The sequence below is a fragment of the Doryrhamphus excisus genome, chromosome 14 (assembly GCF_030265055.1).
Source record: "Doryrhamphus excisus isolate RoL2022-K1 chromosome 14, RoL_Dexc_1.0, whole genome shotgun sequence".
Taxonomy (NCBI): Eukaryota; Metazoa; Chordata; class Actinopteri; order Syngnathiformes; family Syngnathidae; genus Doryrhamphus; species Doryrhamphus excisus.
Window position 1 is genome coordinate 5,414,920 of NC_080479.1, and position 20,081 is coordinate 5,435,000.

General features: G+C 40.8%; 1 protein-coding gene across 4 annotated transcripts in view; it reads left to right on the top strand.

Annotated features, from left to right (window-relative positions):
- The window catches only part of gabbr1b (gamma-aminobutyric acid (GABA) B receptor, 1b), a 165,132-nt gene that overhangs the window by 109,085 nt on the left and 35,966 nt on the right, over positions 1-20,081 (top strand). For all 4 annotated transcript variants that reach the window (XM_058047926.1, XM_058047925.1, XM_058047927.1 and 1 more), the window contains 6 exons: positions 2,042-2,143; positions 4,853-4,918; positions 7,226-7,417; positions 14,216-14,461; positions 16,495-16,558; positions 19,615-19,692. In XM_058047926.1, coding sequence (XP_057903909.1) covers positions 2,042-2,143; positions 4,853-4,918; positions 7,226-7,417; positions 14,216-14,461; positions 16,495-16,558; positions 19,615-19,692 — 748 coding nt within the window. The remainder of the gene's footprint in view (positions 1-2,041; positions 2,144-4,852; positions 4,919-7,225; positions 7,418-14,215; positions 14,462-16,494; positions 16,559-19,614; positions 19,693-20,081) is intronic.

The following is a 20,081-nucleotide window of genomic DNA, read 5'->3' on the forward strand; positions in this document are numbered from 1 at the left end:
AGAAAATGGATTGATTTAGTTTTGTCTTTCCTAACTCCAATTTAGCAGTAAATTGGTAAATCCTTTACCAGGGAAGGATCTGGGATCACCAGATCATCTGAATCGGTGTGTTGTGGTGACAGGGGAACTGAGCTGAAAGGTCAAGCTCTCAGTTTATCAGTCCATCTATCCGGGAGAAACTTGGAGTAGAACCGCGGTTCCTCCGCATTGAGAGGAGCCAATTGAGGTGGCTAGGACGTCTGGTCAGGATCTCTCCCAGACGCCTCCCTGGGGAGGTGTTCAGGGCACATCGGACCGGTTGGAGGCCTCGGGGAAGACCCGGGTCATGTTGGAGAGACTGCGTCTGAAGTCTGGGTTTCCCCGCTTGGGCTGCCACCCCCACGACCCGACCTGGGATAAGTGGACGAAGATGCCTGGATGAATAATTGTAATTTCTGTAAGAGGGTGAAGAGCCAGATCATCACCATTAACCCAAAAGTACGGCGGTGAAGCATTTTGGGGAAATGATAGCACTTACTAAACACCGAGTCAGATGCTATTTGGGAATTGCGTGATAAACCACTTTAATGTCCTCAATGACTTCTTCCCATTTTAGTCTTGCATCTCCGCCTTCACATGCGATTGTTGACGGGATTCTAACTCCTGGCACATCTTCACCAGACTAGACTTCATGTAAAACCTTTAGAAGTTTTAAGGTCACGGTTTGGTTTATTTTCAGTCCATTCGGGGTTTAAAATACATAACATTAAACTACTTAGTTTGATTGAAAATACATCATATTAGCGTTAATGATTTTTAAAATACAGCAATCTCTCGTTCCGGACGATTGATTGGTTCCAGAACCGACTGTGATAAGCCAATTTTCATGAAGTATGACTCCTTATTTATACATTGTCGTAGTACTTTTGAACAATATTAGAGCCCGTTAGATATGTAGTAACACCCCCATAGTCGCCTTTACAGCATTGGGAGAGTTCCATAAACAAATAAATCAAATCTCTGTGTGGAGTTTGCATGTTCTTTTCTCCGGGTACTCCGGTTTCCTCCCACATTCCAAAAACATGCTAGGTTAATTAGCCACTCCAAATTGTCCATAGGTATGAATGTGAGTGTGAATGGTTGTTTGTCTATATGTGCCCTGGGATTGGCTGGCCACCAGGGTGTACAGCTGGGATAGGCTCCAGCACCCCTGCGACCCTCGTGAGGAAAAAGCGGTAGTAAATGAATGAGCTGAGCTGGTTTCATAATTATACCTTTTGAGTGTTAAGTTGGTGTGTGATGAGTTTAGTGTTCTTTGTAAGAACATTAACACATTCCAAAAACATGCTAGGTTAATCGGCCACTCCAAATTGTCCATAGGTATGAATGTGAGTGTGAATGGTTGTTTGTCTATATGTGCCCTGGGATTGGCTGGCCACCAGGGTGTACAGCTGGGATAGGCTCCAGCACCCCCGCGACCCTCATGAAGAAAAAGCGGTAGTAAATGAATGAGCTGAGCTGGTTTCATAATTATACCTTTTGAGTGTTAAGTTGGTGTGTGATGAGTTTAGTGTTCTTTGTAAGAACATTAACACATTCCAAAAACATGCTAGGTTAATTGGCCACACCAAATTGTCCATAGGTATGAATGTGAGTGTGAATGGTTGTTTGTCTATATGTGCCCTGGGATTGGCTGGCCACCAGGGTGTACAGCTGGGATAGGCTCCAGCACCCCCGCGACCCTCATGAGGAAAAAGCGGTAGTAAATGAATGAGCTGAGCTGGTTTCATAATTATACCTTTTGAGTGTTAAGTTGGTGTGTGATGAGTTTAGTGTTCTTTGTAAGAACATTAACACATTCCAAAAACATGCTAGGTTAATCGGCCACTCCAAATTGTCCATAGGTATGAATGTGAGTGTGAATGGTTGTTTGTCTATATGTGCCCTGGGATTGGCTGGCCACCAGGGTGTACGGCTGGGATAGGCTCCAGCAGTGATGTTTCTATGAAGTACTTGTCAATGCTGACCATCCCATTGTCCATGCCATCTCTGTCCCTGACAGACCCTGGATGATCTGGAAGCGAGGGTGAAGGAAGCCGGGATTGAAATCAGCGTTCGGCAAAGCTTCCTGACGGACCCTGCTGTGGCTGTAAAAAACCTCAAGGTGCATCACGCTCACCAATGCCTCCTAAACAAAGCACACGTACAAATAAGCGAAATGCTGAATGCCAAGTCAAATCTGTGAGGAGTTTTAGGGAAAGTACAAAACAGGCTAGTATAGTATACGTAGTATCGACCAGGGGTACAGATACTGTATGTAGGATGATAACGTCAAACTTTATCCTAATGTCACCATGCAAAATACACATTTTTCACCCGGAACACAGTTTAGTTCCAAATGTGAAAATGAAAATAAATAGTTTGTGGTGGTTTTCTGCCTTTTCTTTTTGGGACATAGCGCGTTTATATAGTCATAGGTGTTGAATTTTGGCTGGTCTCCAACTTTTCTTTGTCCCACCCAACAAATTTGAAGATAAATGGCACCAATTTATACCGACTGAGGCAGATTTGTATTGATTTCTTTTTGACATCAATGGCAAAAAGTGGTAGTATCAAGTACCCGCTTGACATAACGATAGAACCTCCAACTGCCTTTTCTTCATTATAATGCCCACAATGTACTGGAATTGTATCCAAGTCATAATCATTTGGGCAATGGAAATGCATCTTGCAGCAATCTGGCCCAAATGAAGCTCCACTGGAATACGTAACTGTGAGCATCAACGAGCCGAGGAGCATACTCCAAGAAGGCTTTCAGCTTTTATTCCCGTGAATACACATAAGTCTTGCTGCCACTTATGCTGACAACCAGACCGTGCTTGTGCATTTTGCATCTCAGACACCCGAGGAGTTGTTCCGCATCTTCCCGATGGCCAAAAATAAATTCTCCTGCTTGTACAGCCTGTCTCACTCTGCCTCCATCATCATGACAGTGATGAGCACATCAGTGAATCCGCCGCCTTGTGCAGCACGGGGGGGGGGGGGTGGTTTGCTGTTAGCTTAACCTCGTAATTTTGTCTGATTGCTGAACGCAAATGTTGGTTATGGTCGATACAGTAAATGCACAAATCCCCCGAAATCTAGTTTTCGCTAAAATACAATACAGTATTCTAATAGTATGTTTTATTGTGTATGTCAGTGTTTTTCAACCTTTTTTGAGCATCGGCACATTTTTTCCATTGTAAAAATCTTTTTGTAAAAAAAAAAAAAAAAAAAAAAAAAATCTTGTGGCACACCACTAACCAAAAATGTTCCAAAATGTCACCACGACCTCACACGTGCATCAATAAGTCTATGGGAGGAACAAGCTAGGTGTTGCCACACGGATATAATATTACATTTTATTATATTACATATAATATTACATTGCTCTGCCAGTCTTTACACCACAGACACTCCACAGTAGCCACGCTTTTACATCACCACTTTTTCTCTTTCCCAATCACCTTTCGGGAAACAATGGTATCCATGGAAAGGAATATTCCAATCTCTTGTCTACATGCGGCGTGAAAATCAACCAGAATAGTCAATAGGGCATGCCCAGTAAAACGTAAACATCAACATCACGTGATACCGACTTCCACAAGTTTTTCTTTCACTTGTTGGAATAACTCCGTATTGCCAGTTTTGCGTCTGTCCAGTCTTAAATTTTATTTTGAATCAAAAACAAACTTTGCTTAGTCCAGTGCCGATTGCTGGCCTCCATTTTTAAAAGTGAAGAACGTCTGGATCTGCGTGTTACGTCATATCTGAGCATGCTCTGAAAGAACGCACCCGGGATCAATTTAAACAGGAAAAGATCAAATTCAATCTTGCTAATATTATAATTAAACTCAGGACATGTTTTATATAGATATATATTTTCTTTTTTAATAAAACTGCACTTGTGAATGGCGTATAGAAGGGTTTAGATTCTGTTTCACAGATGGCGCTAATGCACACCAAAGCTGCTTGCCAACCGCCAATAAACAACAGAATTTGGATTTTTTTGCAATTTGGAAAATTGATTTTCAAAGTTACTCGGTCATGTTGAAGAGTCGGAAGCGCAAGCTGTAAGTAACAAGTTATCAGTGTCCCAACTGTGTTTATTCGGTTGTCTGTGTAGCAGTATAGAGTGCGCATACAGGGAGCGGGTTGCAAATGACAAGCTCGCCGATGTCCGGAGTTGCTAATAGCCTTTTTTCTACCACAGTCAGTAGTCGACTCGACTTTTTCAAACATGGGTAGGTAGTCCTGAAAAAAATGTGTAATGACTGCATTTCTACTGCCCTTGTTGTATAAATCCTATGTTACCACTCTTTGAGTTCATACAAAGTACGTCAGGGGCCTCGAGCCGATAACTCATAGTAGATCCTAACCATTTTTCAGGTAGCTGTCCAAAGGGGTTATTCATTTTTTATCAACTCCTATTGTGACAAAATAAAAAGTGGGGTTTGGTAGTAGTCCAGACGTCCTGAGGAGCGCTTGCGAGTGCGAGTGTGCCCAGAGGCAGGCCATGGATGGAATAAATTAAAACAGACTGTTTTGGAAAGCCAAGGAACTACAGCCGGAATAGGTGCAGATTCTGAAAAATATAGAAAGTTTTGTGTGCCGGTTATTGTGTGTCGCTGCTCTATAGGAGTCCTGACAAATGAGCATAATAGGTCCCCTTTAATGGTCAGGATTCATTAGTTATTGGAATGGAAACCATGGCAACAGCATGACTATCACCAGCGGAGACTAGAACCACTGCTGTGTTGGCTCCCACATCCTGACGCTACTTTCAAGTCCAGTCCCAGTGGGTGACTCTTCCTTTCTGTCTCCCTTTCCTCAGCGCCAAGATGCCCGCATCATTGTCGGCCTCTTCTATGAGACTGAAGCCAGGAAGGTCTTTTGCGAGGTAATTGCTTTCAATCTTTTGTTATTTTCTGCCATTTCTTTTCATTCACTTTGTGTATTTGGGCTGTGTTTCAAATGAAATTCTTCTGTCAGTACAACCTGAATAAGTACAGTCTGATATGTACACTGTGTACTTATGTGTACTGTTCCTGATTACAAAAACTTGACGCAATCGCCTGTGTGTACTGGCAGTACTCAATTTGAGACAGCACACAAGTGTCAGGACAGCACACCGTGTACACAGTGTTCCTATTTAATGCTAATGCTAATGCTAATGCTAATGCTAATGCTAATGGTTTTATTTCATTTGAACATGCATCAGATTCCAATTGAGTGCATCCCATAATCAGTTCCCAGTTCCACATGTCCAAAAGGAGTAGGAAGAAGCAAAGCTTATTAAATCCTACCCCTCCATCTGGTACTTTTACAATCACTAACTCTTACATTTGTTCACTTCCTGCTTTCCTAATATAGTTTAAGTTTTTTTTTTAAAGTCCAGTTACTTTGTCATGCAATCTGCTATTATTATTTATTATTTTATATTTATATTTAAATATTTTAAAAATAATAAAATATTATAATAATTAAAATAAAATTAAAATAATAATTATTATATTATTATTATGTAAAATATGCAAATATAACAATATTATTATATATAATTAATATAATAATTAGCATTAATATAATAAATATAATAATCATAATAGTTATAATAATAATATAATAATTATTATTTTAATTTTTATTATTATTATGTGCTTGTGTCTCTTTTTTCAGGAGCACTTTGTAAACAACAGACCATGTCAAAAAACGAAATTGATACAACCATCAAAAGGTTGGCTCAGGCCATGATGCCAGCTTGTATGTTTAAATTAAATACTTTTGAAAGATTGGGGGGGCCGTATTCAAACACTTGGCGGGCCGGATGTGGCCCCCGGGCCGTAGTTTGCCCACCCCTGGTTTAGCCCAAAGCCACGCTTAAATGTTTCAGCTCATGGAACCAATGTAAACATTAGTCAGTGACAACACAACTGGACACAAAATGCATTTTTTAAATCAATCAGGAGGAAAAAAAATCCTTAGCAGCAACAACTGCAATCAAGCGTTTGTGATAACTTGCAATGAGTCTCTTCACCAACAAATGGACGGACATTGTCCTTCAGGATTTTTTGCTAGACAGCAGAATTCATGATTCCATTTATCCCAGCGAGTCTTCCGGGTCATGGAGCAGCAAAACAGCCCCAGACCATCACACTACCACCACCATGTTTTACTGTTGCTATGATGTTGTTTTTCTGAACCGCAGCGTTACTTCTACACCAGATGTATGGGGGACACACCTTCCAGAAAGTACAACTTTTGTAGTATTTTCCCAAAGGTCTTGGGGATTATCTTGGGGGGTCTTCTTCTTTCTGACAAAATTAAGACAAGCCTTAATGTTCTTTTTGTTCAGAAGTGGTTTTGGTCTTGGAGGCCGTTTTTGCCCAGTGTCGTTCGTATGGTGGAGTCATGGACGTTGTGGACTTTAGACTTTGTTGTGGGGTCTTTTATAACCCCCCCGATGGCATTTTGGTTGGCCACTCCTGGGCAGGTTCACCACTCTTCCATGTTTTCCCCTTTTGTGGCTACTGACTCTCACTGTGGGTTGCTGCAGTCCCAAAGCTTTAGTCATGGCTTTGTGGCCGGGGTCTTTTGTGACCTCTTGATGAGTTGTCGTTACGCTCTTGGGGTCATTTTGGTTGGCTGGCCGCATCTGGGAAGGGTAACCGTTGTTTTGTACTGTAACCTTTTCCACACTTATAGATCTCAATTCATCTAAGCGAAGTCACGTTTAAATGGGGGACAATCCAAATCCGTTTCAGAGAATTATGAACAATCAATTAACGGACGAATGAGATGTTAGCTAAAACGCTGGCATGATTATGTATACACTTGTATTTATTACAGCTAGAATATTTTGACTGTATATGTATTATAATTTTTAGAGCATTAATCATCTTTCAAATGAGATATTATTGTAATGCAAGATAGAAATATGCAAGCCCAGCACAAGAATCCTCTGCAGTCCTTGTAATGTTTAAAGCCCCAATAAAATGTGATTGCTTTTGGAAATGATATATTAAAGCACTATAACAATGCTTGACATTTGGAGCAATAAAATAGAACTATATAAATATAATATATAAATTCTTCTCTCAAGTGCCCCCCCAAGGTCCAAGCACAACTAACATGAAGTTATCTTCTTTAAATATGAATGATCCCAAATGTGTCCCCCTCGCTAAGATAGCTGCTACTCCTTCTGCAGGTCTACAAGGAGAAGCTGTACGGGAAGAAATACGTGTGGTTCCTCATCGGCTGGTACGCAGACAACTGGTTTAAGATTAAGGACTCGTCCATCAACTGTACAGTGGAGCAGATGACGGAGGCCGTGGAGGGTCATGTGACCACTGAGATCGTCATGCTCAATCCAGAAACCGTACGAGGAGCCTCCAACCTGGTAAGGAGTTGTTCTTGGCTGGTGCTGAGCAGAATGATCGTTGACGGAAATGGTGTCCAAAGTGCGGCTTGGGTGCCATTTTTTTTGGTCCTTAGCACATTCTAAGCATATCATTTAACAAGAAAAGTGGAAAAATCAGCAGTCATTTTACAGCAATAAGGTCAAAATATTAAGAGAAGAAAAAGTATAAATAATATTGTAATATTACGAGGGATAAAAAGTCATGATTAGCACAAACAAAAAGAAAAGAAGCACCCAATCCTCCAGGAAAACTCGGATACTTTGTTGTAAAAGTGTGATCCTCCATCATTCCATCATGGCAGTCAAGTTCAACCATTCGTTCAACAGAGCATAATATCATACCTTTCATGTTTTTGACTCGCTGCTGTAAAAAAAAAAAGAAATAAATTGAAGGACGGCAGCACTCAGGATGATGAGATGTCAGGTTCAAACTCCTGTGACACTTTTAAAAACACTTCAATACAGAAATACAGAAGAGACAGACAACAATATTCAAAGTTAAGTCTATGTGTGTGTGTATATGTGAGAGTCATTACTTTTATTGTTTTATGAGTTCTTATCTTGACACATTCTTGCAGGATTAACATGAACATCTGCAGGGTTGCCACCTCCAGGACCTGGGGGTCTCTGGGGGTCTCTGATCAGGGTCACGGGAACATTCCTTCTTCAGCACATTCAAACAGTGTCTAAGCCAGGGGTGGGCAAACTATGGCCCGGGGGCCACATCCGGCCCGCCAAGTGTTTCAATATGGCCCGCCTGTTTTTTCCAAATAGTATTTCATTTGAACTCAACATACAACCTGGCATCGTGGCTTGGCCCAATTTTTTGATGGTTGAGGTAGCTGCTTTATCAATTTCGTTATTTGATGTGGTCTGTTACAAAATGCTCCTGTAAAAAGGGACACAAGCACATAATAATAATAATAAAAAACATAATAATAACATAATAATAACATAATAATAACATAATAATAACATAATAATAACATAATAATAACATAATAATAACATAATAATAACAAAATAATAACATCATAATAACATAATAATAACATAATAATAATAGCAACAAAATAATAACAAAATAATAATAACAATAAATAATAATAATAAACACAATAATAACATAATAATAACATAATAATAACATAATAATAACAAAATAATAACATTATAATAACATAATAATAAGATAATAATAATAATAGCAACAAAATAGGGTGAGGTTTGCGGGCTAACCACTCGTCCACCGTATCTGTTTTAATTTACATGAAATAGTGGTTGCTTTCATTGTTCATTCTACTAAAAACCTGCCTGTGAGGTTAAGGTGACGGCCCATCAGCCATTTTACCACTGTGCAGGGTGCGCTTTGCCTGCGCCAAGAATAGACCGGGTCGGCGCCGGCTAGCTTTGCACTATTTTGTCACCAAATTTTCACTGCGCCAAGCTGAGAATGTGGACACCTCCCCTGGTGCACCGCCACACCCATCCCGGCGCAGCCCAGTCTACCAAATTGGCTGCGCACAGAGGTGCGCTGGACCACATTAGTAATGTTATTGAAGATGTCACCCATTAATAGTTGTGTTTCCTCCACAATCGTCAGATTTGACTTGTTAGCTTGTTTTTACACATCCTATCACATCAACACTGTCACTCTCTCTCTTCTCACATTTCTTTCTTCCCGAGGACTCAATCGTCTCCTCGGACTCGGAACGTTGTTGGGTATTATACCTGCGTTGTATTGCTCTGAAGTACATTTTGTTGATTGGAACACATTCGTACGTCAAATCAGACGGTTCAAGTTCAAGGTGTCAGAATCAGCTTCAAGGGATTTGACCCAGGTCTACTGTACAAAAACACTTCAATAACAAAATCATCACAAAGTCACATTAAGATGTGAAAACGGGATAAGAATAATAAAAAAAAAACAGTATCAATATATTTTTAAAACAGGATTTACATTCAAGTGTTGTTTATTTTTTGGGTCAACAGTGATGCGTTCAAGTGTTGATCGTAGTGACGGCCTGGGGAAGAAAGCATCTGTGTACCTGATTGTTTGGCGTACAGTGCTCTGTAGCGCCTATTTGGGGGGTCTGCAGACTGTTCCATGCCCGCTTCCGGGTCCCGGACTGATACAGGTCACACATGGAGGGAAAGTCAGCTCCAATGGTTCTTTTCTGCTGCCTTAGTGGTCCTTTACGGTCTGTTCCTGTTCCTGATTGGTTGCAGATATGAACCAGCCAGTGATGGAAGTGCAGACTGAATGATTGCGGTGTAGAACTGGATCAACAGCTCCCGGGGAAGATTGAACTTTCTGAGTTTTGGCAAGAAGTACCACCTCTGCCGGGACTTTTTACGGACTGTGTCTATGTGGGAGGACCACTTGAGGTCCTGAGAGGTTGTGCTACCCAGAAACCCGAAGGTGTCCACATTAGACACTGTGCTGTTGAGCATTGCGTGGGGGAGTTCATCTCCATAGTCCTGAGCCAGTTCGGTTCCCAATGGTTCTGACCACACCAGAGGACAATCTGTATCTGTATGCAGGCTCCTCGCCGTCTAGGACGAGACCAATGTCTGTCATGTCATCAGCAAACCTCAGGAGTCTCACTGAAGGGTCTCCTGAGGTGTAGTCATAGTCTAGAGGGAGAATGGGACCCCAGTGCTGGTGGTGGAGATGCCCCACCTGCTGAGTCCTGTCTGTCGGGAAGCTGGTGATCCTTCTTTGCGTTGAATAGTATTTTGGGTATTCCAAGAATGTATCTTCATGTACACCATATATCCTGTGTATATCAATGGTCCTCTCATACAGGGATTGGCCGATGCCTCGGTTATTGGCCGATATATCGGTCATCGGCTTTCTTTCAGCCCTCAATATCGGTATCGGCATCGAAAAATCACATATCAGAATTATATTTATCATTTGGTACAGAAATAACTGACTGCTGAAGGATCATTCATTCATTCATTCATTCATTCATGCATTCATTTTCTACCGCTTATCCTCGGGGGGTTCTGGAGCCTATCCCTATCCCTATCCCATCCCCTATGGACAATTTGGAGTGGCCAATGAACCTAGCATGTTTTTGGAATGTGGGAGGAAACTGGAGAACCCGGGGAAAACCCACGCATGCACAGGGAGAACATGCAAACTCCACACAGAGAAGATGGAATCGAACGCGGGTCTCCTAGCTGTGTGGCCTGCGCGCTAACCACTCGTCCGCTGAAGGATCAAAACAAGAAAATCCCGACCTCCACAATGTTGATGTTTGATGTTTGTTCTAACATCAAAACGTCAAACCCATTCAGGGTGGAGTTGGCAGGAGTTCTTTGGACCCGTTATGGTTAAGTTCCAAACGAGACCCTAATGTGTTGTGGGCACCGGAATCATTACTGATGGAGAGAAGGGATGAGATTAAATAGATCCTGGACCTTAGCCTGGTGTGGAGCAGGATCATCCGCAGAATGAATCGCCATGGTAACCTACCACCCAATCACAGATACCCAAGATATCGCGGCGTAATCCCGTATCCTAGTTGGTACATCAATTCTCTAAACCGTCTCATGGCTTCACTGCCTGGTCTTCTGAGCTGCTCAACCAAAAGTATCGGCTCACAACAGAGTATTCATGCAAAGAAATGATCTTCTAATGGAGGATACAGACATTCCAATGAAAAATCAAATCCCTTTTTTTGAAATCCAACCTGCTTGCAAGCGTCCGGGCATCTTCCCCAAGCGTTTTCCCAGCTCCATTTGTGAAAGCAACCATCTGGAATGTCAAGGTTGTGTTCTCCCTGAGACCGTACATAAAACCAAGGCCCAAAGTGTCTTTTTACCACAATGGCTTTTCAAAGTGCCGACATGGGCTGGTAGAGGAATGGTTTTGTGGGGCGGCGTTGGGAAATCTATCGGAAGGAGCAGATTGTCCCGTGTCGTGATATGAGACAATACAACATGATAGGATACAAGGAATCAACATCGGCATCTTGGGTCATTACTTCTCTAGCTGCATTCTACTGCATTTCTGTAGTATAATGACATTCTCACCGTGGGAAATGGTACGAGCCAAAGATATGACTGTTTTGTCTTGATAGGGTCTTTCGTTGGTTTGGGAAGCTGGATTGTTCCTAGGCTGAACTGAACTTGCACACATACACTATTAGGAACCACAGTGGGAACAGTCCTTTCTTGTACAACATGAATAAACTGCGTGTGTGTACAAGATACCTCAATCGGATTGGGGAAAGGAATATTCCACCCCTGGGAATCCCATTATATGTTCATTTTTCTTTGGGAATGAGGTGTATACAAAGGATCGGTGCAGCCTCGGCAGTAATGTGGTCGCTGTACCGGACCGTCGTCAATTTACCGGTCGATCTATGTTCCCACCCTCACCTATGGTCATGAGCTTTGGGTCATGACCGAAAGAATGAGATGGCGGATACAGGCGGCTGAAACGAGTTTCCTCCGTAGGGTAGCTGGACTCACCCTAAGAGATAGGGTGAGGAGCTCAGCCATCCGGGAGGGGCTCAGAGTAGAGCCGCTTCTCCTTCACATCGAGAGGAGTCAGTTGAGGTGGCTCGGGCATCTAGTCCGGATGCCTCCCGGACGCCTCCCTGGTGAGGTGTTCCGGGCATGCCCAGCCGGGAAAAGGCCCCGGGGCAGACCTAGGACACGCTGGAGGCACTATGTCTCACAGCTGGCCTGGGAACGCCTTGGTGTCCTCCCGGTGGAGCTGGAGGAGGTGGCCGGGGATCGGGAAGTCTGGGCTTCCCTACTAAGACTGCTGCCCCCGCGACCCGGACCCGGATAAGCGGAGGAAAATGGATGGATGGATGGGTGTATACAAAGGTTCAATTCTTTCCCTTTGAGCAATTGGAATATTTGGCTCCATGTATACGTGGCTAATGTTTTTATTGTTATTCAAATTGTTACACCGAAAAGTTCCATTATTTGCATAGTGACGCCTTGCCACACCACGCTAGCTAGTAGCTTCACTACATGCTGGTTCCTCAGGCCACTACCAAAAGGTCAGGCGCCATGTTGGAGTTGCCGTCACTGCTGCTGTGTTTTTGTTTTGAGTTTGGGAAAGTTAAAGGGATCCTTTGTGCTCATTTTTGGATCTTTGTATTATATTTGATATTTATTTTGTGTATTGTGTGTAACTCCCTCGGATGTGCGACCATCAGACAGCAACTAGTTCTAGTGTTTGACTGATGGATTTATTGCAAAACCAGCGTGAGAACTAAAAGGGGTTGAAACAGATACAAAATACAATCAATGACTGGTCACATCGTACACAAATATACGATAACATTATGTCTACAGATTTGTTTTCTTATCATGAAACCCCTTTCTTTCCAGTAGTGCAAATACATTTGCCACATTACATACATTTCCGTCAACAAACTAGCATCACATGTGCAACACATTCATGATTAGCAGGATTAGCATTAGCTGGTACGGCAAACTGTAAACTGAGACACTAAGGGACTGAAAGGAAAATAATCAAAACACATAAACTCTTTAACTTTTAGCACCTATTAGCTTTTGAGCTCTGAATAGTGTGGCAAATTATATTTTCTAAGGAGGTAACGATTTAAAGGTGTACCTGCGGAAACAGACAATTAGTTCCACCTCATGAACTTACATGCAGCTGGGTAGGAACCAAAAACCAAAGGAACTTAAAACTGACCGTATAGGCTGACTGAGAGGCAGTTACATTGTGGAGTCCTATAGAGCAGCTCCACACAATAACGCGCTCCGAAAGCTTTGTGGATCTTCCAGAATCTGCACCTATTCAGCTGTATTTCTTTGGATTTCCAAAACGGTCTGTTTTATTTGATTCCATTTTGTCCCCTTTAATGTTTGCTGTAGCGTTCCTTGCTACGTCGCGATGTGAAATCAATACCCGAGGAAGGATCTTGGATCTGGATCTGGTAATGCTTCAGCCACATTGGAGGGTTTTTGATTATGAAGGCCATTTTTAAGGTCACGCCACGCCGGGCTTGGCTGTGCGTACACGCTGCCATCTTGCATAAGTGTAGGTCCTGTTGAAGACGGGTGTCATTTTCTAATTCTTTCATAATATAAACAAAGACATTTTATTTGATGTAAAAATGCATGCTCAGAAGCAACCGTGGCCACCCCCATGTCATCAGAATGGTACAATCTTCCTCACCTTTTCATATGATTCTACTGAGATTGTTAGTTGGATCAGTGAACACTGGAAAGAGGAAACGACCTTGAACTAATCAGAATGAGGAGAATAAACCCACTCTGAATTTTGGGGATTCACTCTATTGTGTTTTTTTTCCCAAAATACACAAATTCTTAAATCATACTGTTTAAGACAAGCAGACTTCTCGTTCAGAGCTGTGAGAGTTCATCAGATTGTCTTCTTAGCTAACAACTATTGTGGGATTTATTGTGTTTCGATTTCAAAATGTCAATATTCTTTGATCTTAGCCTCTCAAATGTGAATATTATGTAATATTAATGAATAATATTATGTAATCAATGTCGATATCCGTGAGAGCAGGCCGAACAGGATATTCACACACATCGTTTTTTGACGTTGAAAAGCAGTGATGGACATGATATGCTGCGGACCAAACCACTTTCTGGTTGTGCTTGCTTCATATTGATTGGGTCCGCTGTCTGGGGGCCGAACCGATGGCTCCATGAATCCAAACAACAGGCTTTAGATGACTGGACTGTTAAAATAATCCATCTCACGTAGGGACTGAACTCAAGTTCCTCTTGTCATCTCCTTCATAGACGTCCCAGGAATTTCTGGACCAGCTGATGTCAAAGCTGGGGGGTAAAAATGCAGAAGAGACCGGAGGTTTTCAAGAAGCCCCCCTAGCTTACGACGCCGTGTGGGCTCTGGCTCTGGCTCTCAACAAGACTGTGGGACCTCTCAAGGCCAAGGGTCACCGTTTGGAGGATTTCAACTACAACAACCGAGACATCACGGCTGAAATCTACCGAGCCCTCAACACCAGCTCCTTTGAAGGAGTTTCCGTGAGTACGAAACCCCAAGAACGAACGAGCACGCCAGAAGGCGGCGACTGTCTTGCACCCTGCGGTTGTTTTTTCTTATTGGTGGCAACAAATCTTATCTTATCATATTAGGCCGCACTCCAAAGAATACATCAAATACTATATAAATACGATATCATAAGACAATATAAATGTCCAATCGTGTACATGATTGGTAATGACCAAATCCCTTCATGTACGCTTTTGTACATCACAATCTGACCCTAACCCTAACCCTGACCGTAACCCTAACCCTAACCCTAACCCTAATCCTAACCCTAACCCTAATCCTAACCCTAACCCTAATCCGACAAAAAAGCCGATGACAACTTTATTTTGTTTTGTTTGTGTCTTTTAATATTACAACTTTTACATTATGTTTTCTTTAATATTTCAATTATACGCTCCAAAAATGACATTAATTTTCCTAATAATATAATATAAAATATTTTCATTTTCATACGACTGTGGCTTTTTCATGTCATAATACAACTTTTGTGTTTTTTCTTAGTATTTACATATTAATATTTAAATGTTATACGTAGTAATATAAAATAATGATAAAATTTAACAATACATCATAACATGTATGTACTGAGCCGGTACTACTATGTATATGTATATATATATATATATATATATATATATATATATATATATATATTCATCCATTCATTCATTTTCTATGGAGGACCAAAACTGCCAAAATAATAATAAATAAATAAATAAAAGTGAAAATAAAAACAAAAATGAAAAAATAAATAAAAAAATGAAATACACAAAAATAAATATAAATGGAAATAAAAACAAAAATAAAAAATATATACATGAATAAATAAATAAAAGCAAAAATAAATACAAAAATAAAAAACAAGATTCAAAAATTAAAAATAAATACAAAAATAAATGTAGAAATAAATACAAAAATAAATATATACATAGAATTACATATCAATAAATAAATAAAAGCACTCTGCTCTCATATATATTTATTTTCCCAGCTGCCCTGGACTGGTTGTCAGCCAATCACAGGACATAATACAATATTGTAGTTAATAGTTATATCTTCATATAGTATTTTATTACTGTAAATTTCCAGCTGTTTTTTTCATTTCTGCTGTCGTATTTTTAAAAATGTTCTAAACTACTTTCGTCTTGTAAATGTTTTTTTCTCATTTTATGACATTATTCCCATAATATTTTTAACTTAATTCTATAATATTTATTTTTCCCCAATCAAATTTACCAAAATTACTGCTTTATTTTATTTCTCATAATAATATCATATTAATAATATCATATTTCTTCTTTAAGATTTCAACTCTATGCTCCAAAAATGACATTAATTTGTTTTTTCTTAATATTTATAGTATATTAATATTTTGATTTTATAGTATATAGTAATATATAATAATGATACAATTTTTTTTTTTGTCCCGTCCAGCCATTGGGGCAGATAGTATTGTTGATCTAAAAAAAAAAAAAATAATAATAATGATACAATTTTACAATACATAATAATAATACTACTCCAAATTGTCCATTAGGTATGAATGTGAGTGTGAATGGTTGTTTGTCTATATGTGCCCTGGGATTGGCTGGCCACCAGTCCAGGGTGTACCCCGCCTCTCGCCCGAAGACAGCTGGGATAGGCTCCAGCACCCCCCGCGACCCTCGTGAGGAAAAAGCGGTAGAAAATGAATGAACGAATGAATGAATAATAATACTATATTTCTTCTTTAATATTTGAACTTTATGATGCTAAAATTATCATATTGTATAATATACAAAGACTACGTCTTTTTCTTGATATTTTTTTACTACATTTTTGCCAGGTTTTTTTTACTTGTTATCGAGTTGCTGTATATTCTAAGAAAAAAACGATTTAAAAAAACAGCCCTGCTGCAGAGTATGGCCGAGGGCCGAGGAGAGAGTTGCATTTGGAGAGCATTGCATTGGATATTAGCATTATTAGCACGATGCACAACCACATTCCGCCTGCCTTTTTCTTCCAGGGTCACGTCATATTTGATGCTCAAGGTTCTCGGATGGCCTGGACTCTAATTGAACAGCTTCAAGGTATGCAGCTGCTTGTTGCCCCGCTGGAATGCATCAGAAAAACCAGCGTATTCTATCGCCTGGCACTTACCATCAAACTGTAAATATGGGCCGATATTATGCATGTATAAGTATGCACATGAACATTAATATTTCATCCTCGGCCAAAGATAGTGTGGCCTGCACCAGTAGCAATGCGAGAGTGCATCCATCGAGCAAATGGAGTCTTGATAAAAGATGAATACAATTGTCAATGTTTTAGAATTGATTGAAACCAACATATATAGTTTTAGATGTACATATATACATATGTATATATGTACATCTAAAACTATAACATTTGTGAGACCTGTGGTGTAACTGTGTTAGCGAGCAAAGAACTACAGCCGTTGATGACATCATAGGCGGGAAAGGCAGCTGACTTCTGTTTCCTGTTGCAAGCTAATAGCATGCTAGCAAGAAAACCTGTACTACAGGAACTTTTGTGAGGTTTTTTTTTAAGAATGAACCCTTTTGACGTCACCAGGTTTCAGGTTGTAGCTTAAAATTGCTTCAATGTGGATATTATGACATCACCGGGCTGAGAACTAGTCAGATCCCTGTCCCCGTGATACCCACCCAGCAAGCTCGTCAAGGAGTCTGATCCACTTGTGATCAATGAGGCTGAGTTGACCATCTCAAATTTGTCTTCTGAGCTGTAGAAGAGCTACAGATGAGTTACAGATGTCCTCCGTCTCCTGGTGTAAAAATAGTAATAGTAATTACAAAATAAAATACAGTAAACCTCGGATATATCGGATTCAATTGTTCCCACTGGTTTTGTCCGATATAAGCGAAATCCGTTATATGCGTATACCGGAAAATGTCCGTTTTACGCATATATGGGATTTATATCCGGTATATGCGTAAATGGGATTTTATCCGTTCTAAAAAGGCACTTCCTTGACTATGTTTCCAATGTACCTGGACGCGCAGGCAACGCTGCAAACGCTGCAAATGACGTCGTATAGCGGCCTGTCACCATTCGGCGAATCGGAGCGCCACGATGCGGCCATCCGATATATGCCAGGGAAATTTAATGGAAATGCATTGGAACAGGACTGGAGATTTTGTCCGAAATAGGCGAAATCCGTTATAAAAAATCCGATATATGCAATGAATTTTTATTGGAAATGCATTACAGAAAAATCGCTTCTTTTTTATCTGTCCGTTGTGAGCGAATTTCCGATATATCCGAGTCCGATATATCCGAGGTTTACTGTAGTTATTACACCAGGCGCCATATTTGTCTTTATGGCCTGTTCGATTCAGCAACGTTGCTTGTGACTTTGCACTTTTAGGGTTAAAAGATGCAGGGGGCGCTATTGTCTTTAGCCCCGCCACTGGCTACTGCCACTGAGTATGTCTCAGGACGTTTACAAAGGTTAATGTTACCGAAAAAATCCTTCATCTCCATCCTCCTCCGTCTCCTGGGAACTAAAACCACTCGAGTTGTCTTGACAAGCATGAAAAATTGAACAACCTCAGAATTCCTTCATCACACACTTTGTCAGCCTCTCTCTCGTTCGTTGTTGTGCTTTGTTGTTTCCAAAAAATGAGCAATTTAGCTTCCTTTCGGGTGGTGAGCACGCAGGCCTCACAGCTAGGAGACCCGAGTTCAATTCCACCCTCGGTCATCTCTGTGTGGAGTTTGCATGTTCTTTTTCTCCGGGTACTCCGGTTTCCTCCCCCATTCCAAAAACATGCTAGGTTAATTAGCCACTCCAAATTGTCCATAGGTATGAATGTGAGTGTGAATGGTTGTTTGTCTATATGTGCCCTGGGATTGGCTGGCCACCCGTCCAGGGAGGACCCTGCCTCTCGCCCCAAGACAGCTGGGATAGGCTCCAGCACCCCCGCCACCCTCGTGAGGATAAGCGGTAGAGAATGAATGAATGAATGAATGAATATAGTGTTAGTTATCACCCTTATATCCATTTGCTTAGACCAGGGGTGGGCAAACGTTTTGACTCGCGGGCCGCATTGATTTAACAAAATTGATGTGGGGGGCAGACTATATAGTATTTTACACGTAACAGTCCTATTTTTACCCATATTTTACATGTAAAAGTGTCATGCAATCTTCTATATGTGCACTTTGAAATCATTTATTGATGTAAAGTGTGTTAGAAATTAAATGTATTATTATTATTATTATTATTATTATTATTATTATTATTATTATTATTATTATTATTATTATTATTGTTATTATTATTTTGTTATTATTATTTTGTTATTATTTTGTTGTTATTGTTATTATTATGTTATTATTATGTTATTATTATGTTATTATTATGTTATTATTATGTTATTATTATGTTATTATTATGTTATTATTATGTTATTATTATTATTATGTTTTTTATTATTATTATTATTATTATGTGCTTGTGTCCCTTTTTACAGGAGCATTTTGTAACAGACCACATCAAATAACGAAATTGATAAAGCAGCTACCTCAACCATCAAAAAATTGGCCCAAGCCAATGTTGAGTTCAAATGAAATATTTGGAAAAAAACAGGCGGGCCATATTGAAACACTTGGCGGGCCGGATGTGGCCCCCGGGCCGTAGTTTGCCCACCCCTGGCTTAGACAGTGTTTGAACGTGCTGAAGAAGGTCTATATGTGCCCTGGGATTGGCTGGCCACCAGTCCAGCTGGGATAGGCTCCAATGAATGCATATCCTCCTAAACCCATCGCTGGTAACGGACGGTTGGCGGTCCGAGTCGTCCAAACAGAAGTTGTAGTTACTCTCCGCTTGAGCAAACGTAAGATGTGTCATGAGTCTGAGTAAGACTTCAAAACACGATATTAGCATCCACATCACTACTAGCCATAAATTAGAAAGTAGCGACTTAAACACTGGAAATGACGGTAAATTAAATAATAGCGTATATGAGTGGCAAGCTGTTGAATCAACCGATAAGAAGATGAACAAAGAGTTCCAAGTCAACCGGACCGGTGACGTGTCGAGGATGGACAGCCTGATATTAAAATGAGAGTGGTTCTAAGTCAGTCTCTGTCTCCGTCACAGGGGGGAGTTATAAGAAGATTGGATACTACGACAGCACTAAAGGGAATCTGTCCTGGTACGGGAATGACAAATGGATCGGTAAGGCACATTCATCTTCCTATGACCGCCCCTTTTCCCTCTTTCCAGCTTCTGAGCTCCTGTTTTCTCCGACCCTGGACCCTCCCCACTTTTGCTTCTAACCCCCCCCCCCAACGTCTTCCAACGCTCTACATCCAAATCTGGTTGTAAACGCTCTCATGTTCATCAATCAAACCCGGTGTCACACGGCGCCATTGATGTTCCTTCAGCTATCACAGCACATATTGACGTGCGAATCACGGTCAAGTATTGTGAGCGCGACGTGCTCGGGTGTAAATGGCGCACTCCATTTACTAATTCAGGGCACAGTTCAACACAACGGGGGTGTCGCAATAAATGGAAGACGCTCGTTGACAGTCGAAGCATACGTAACACGACAACAGCAATCT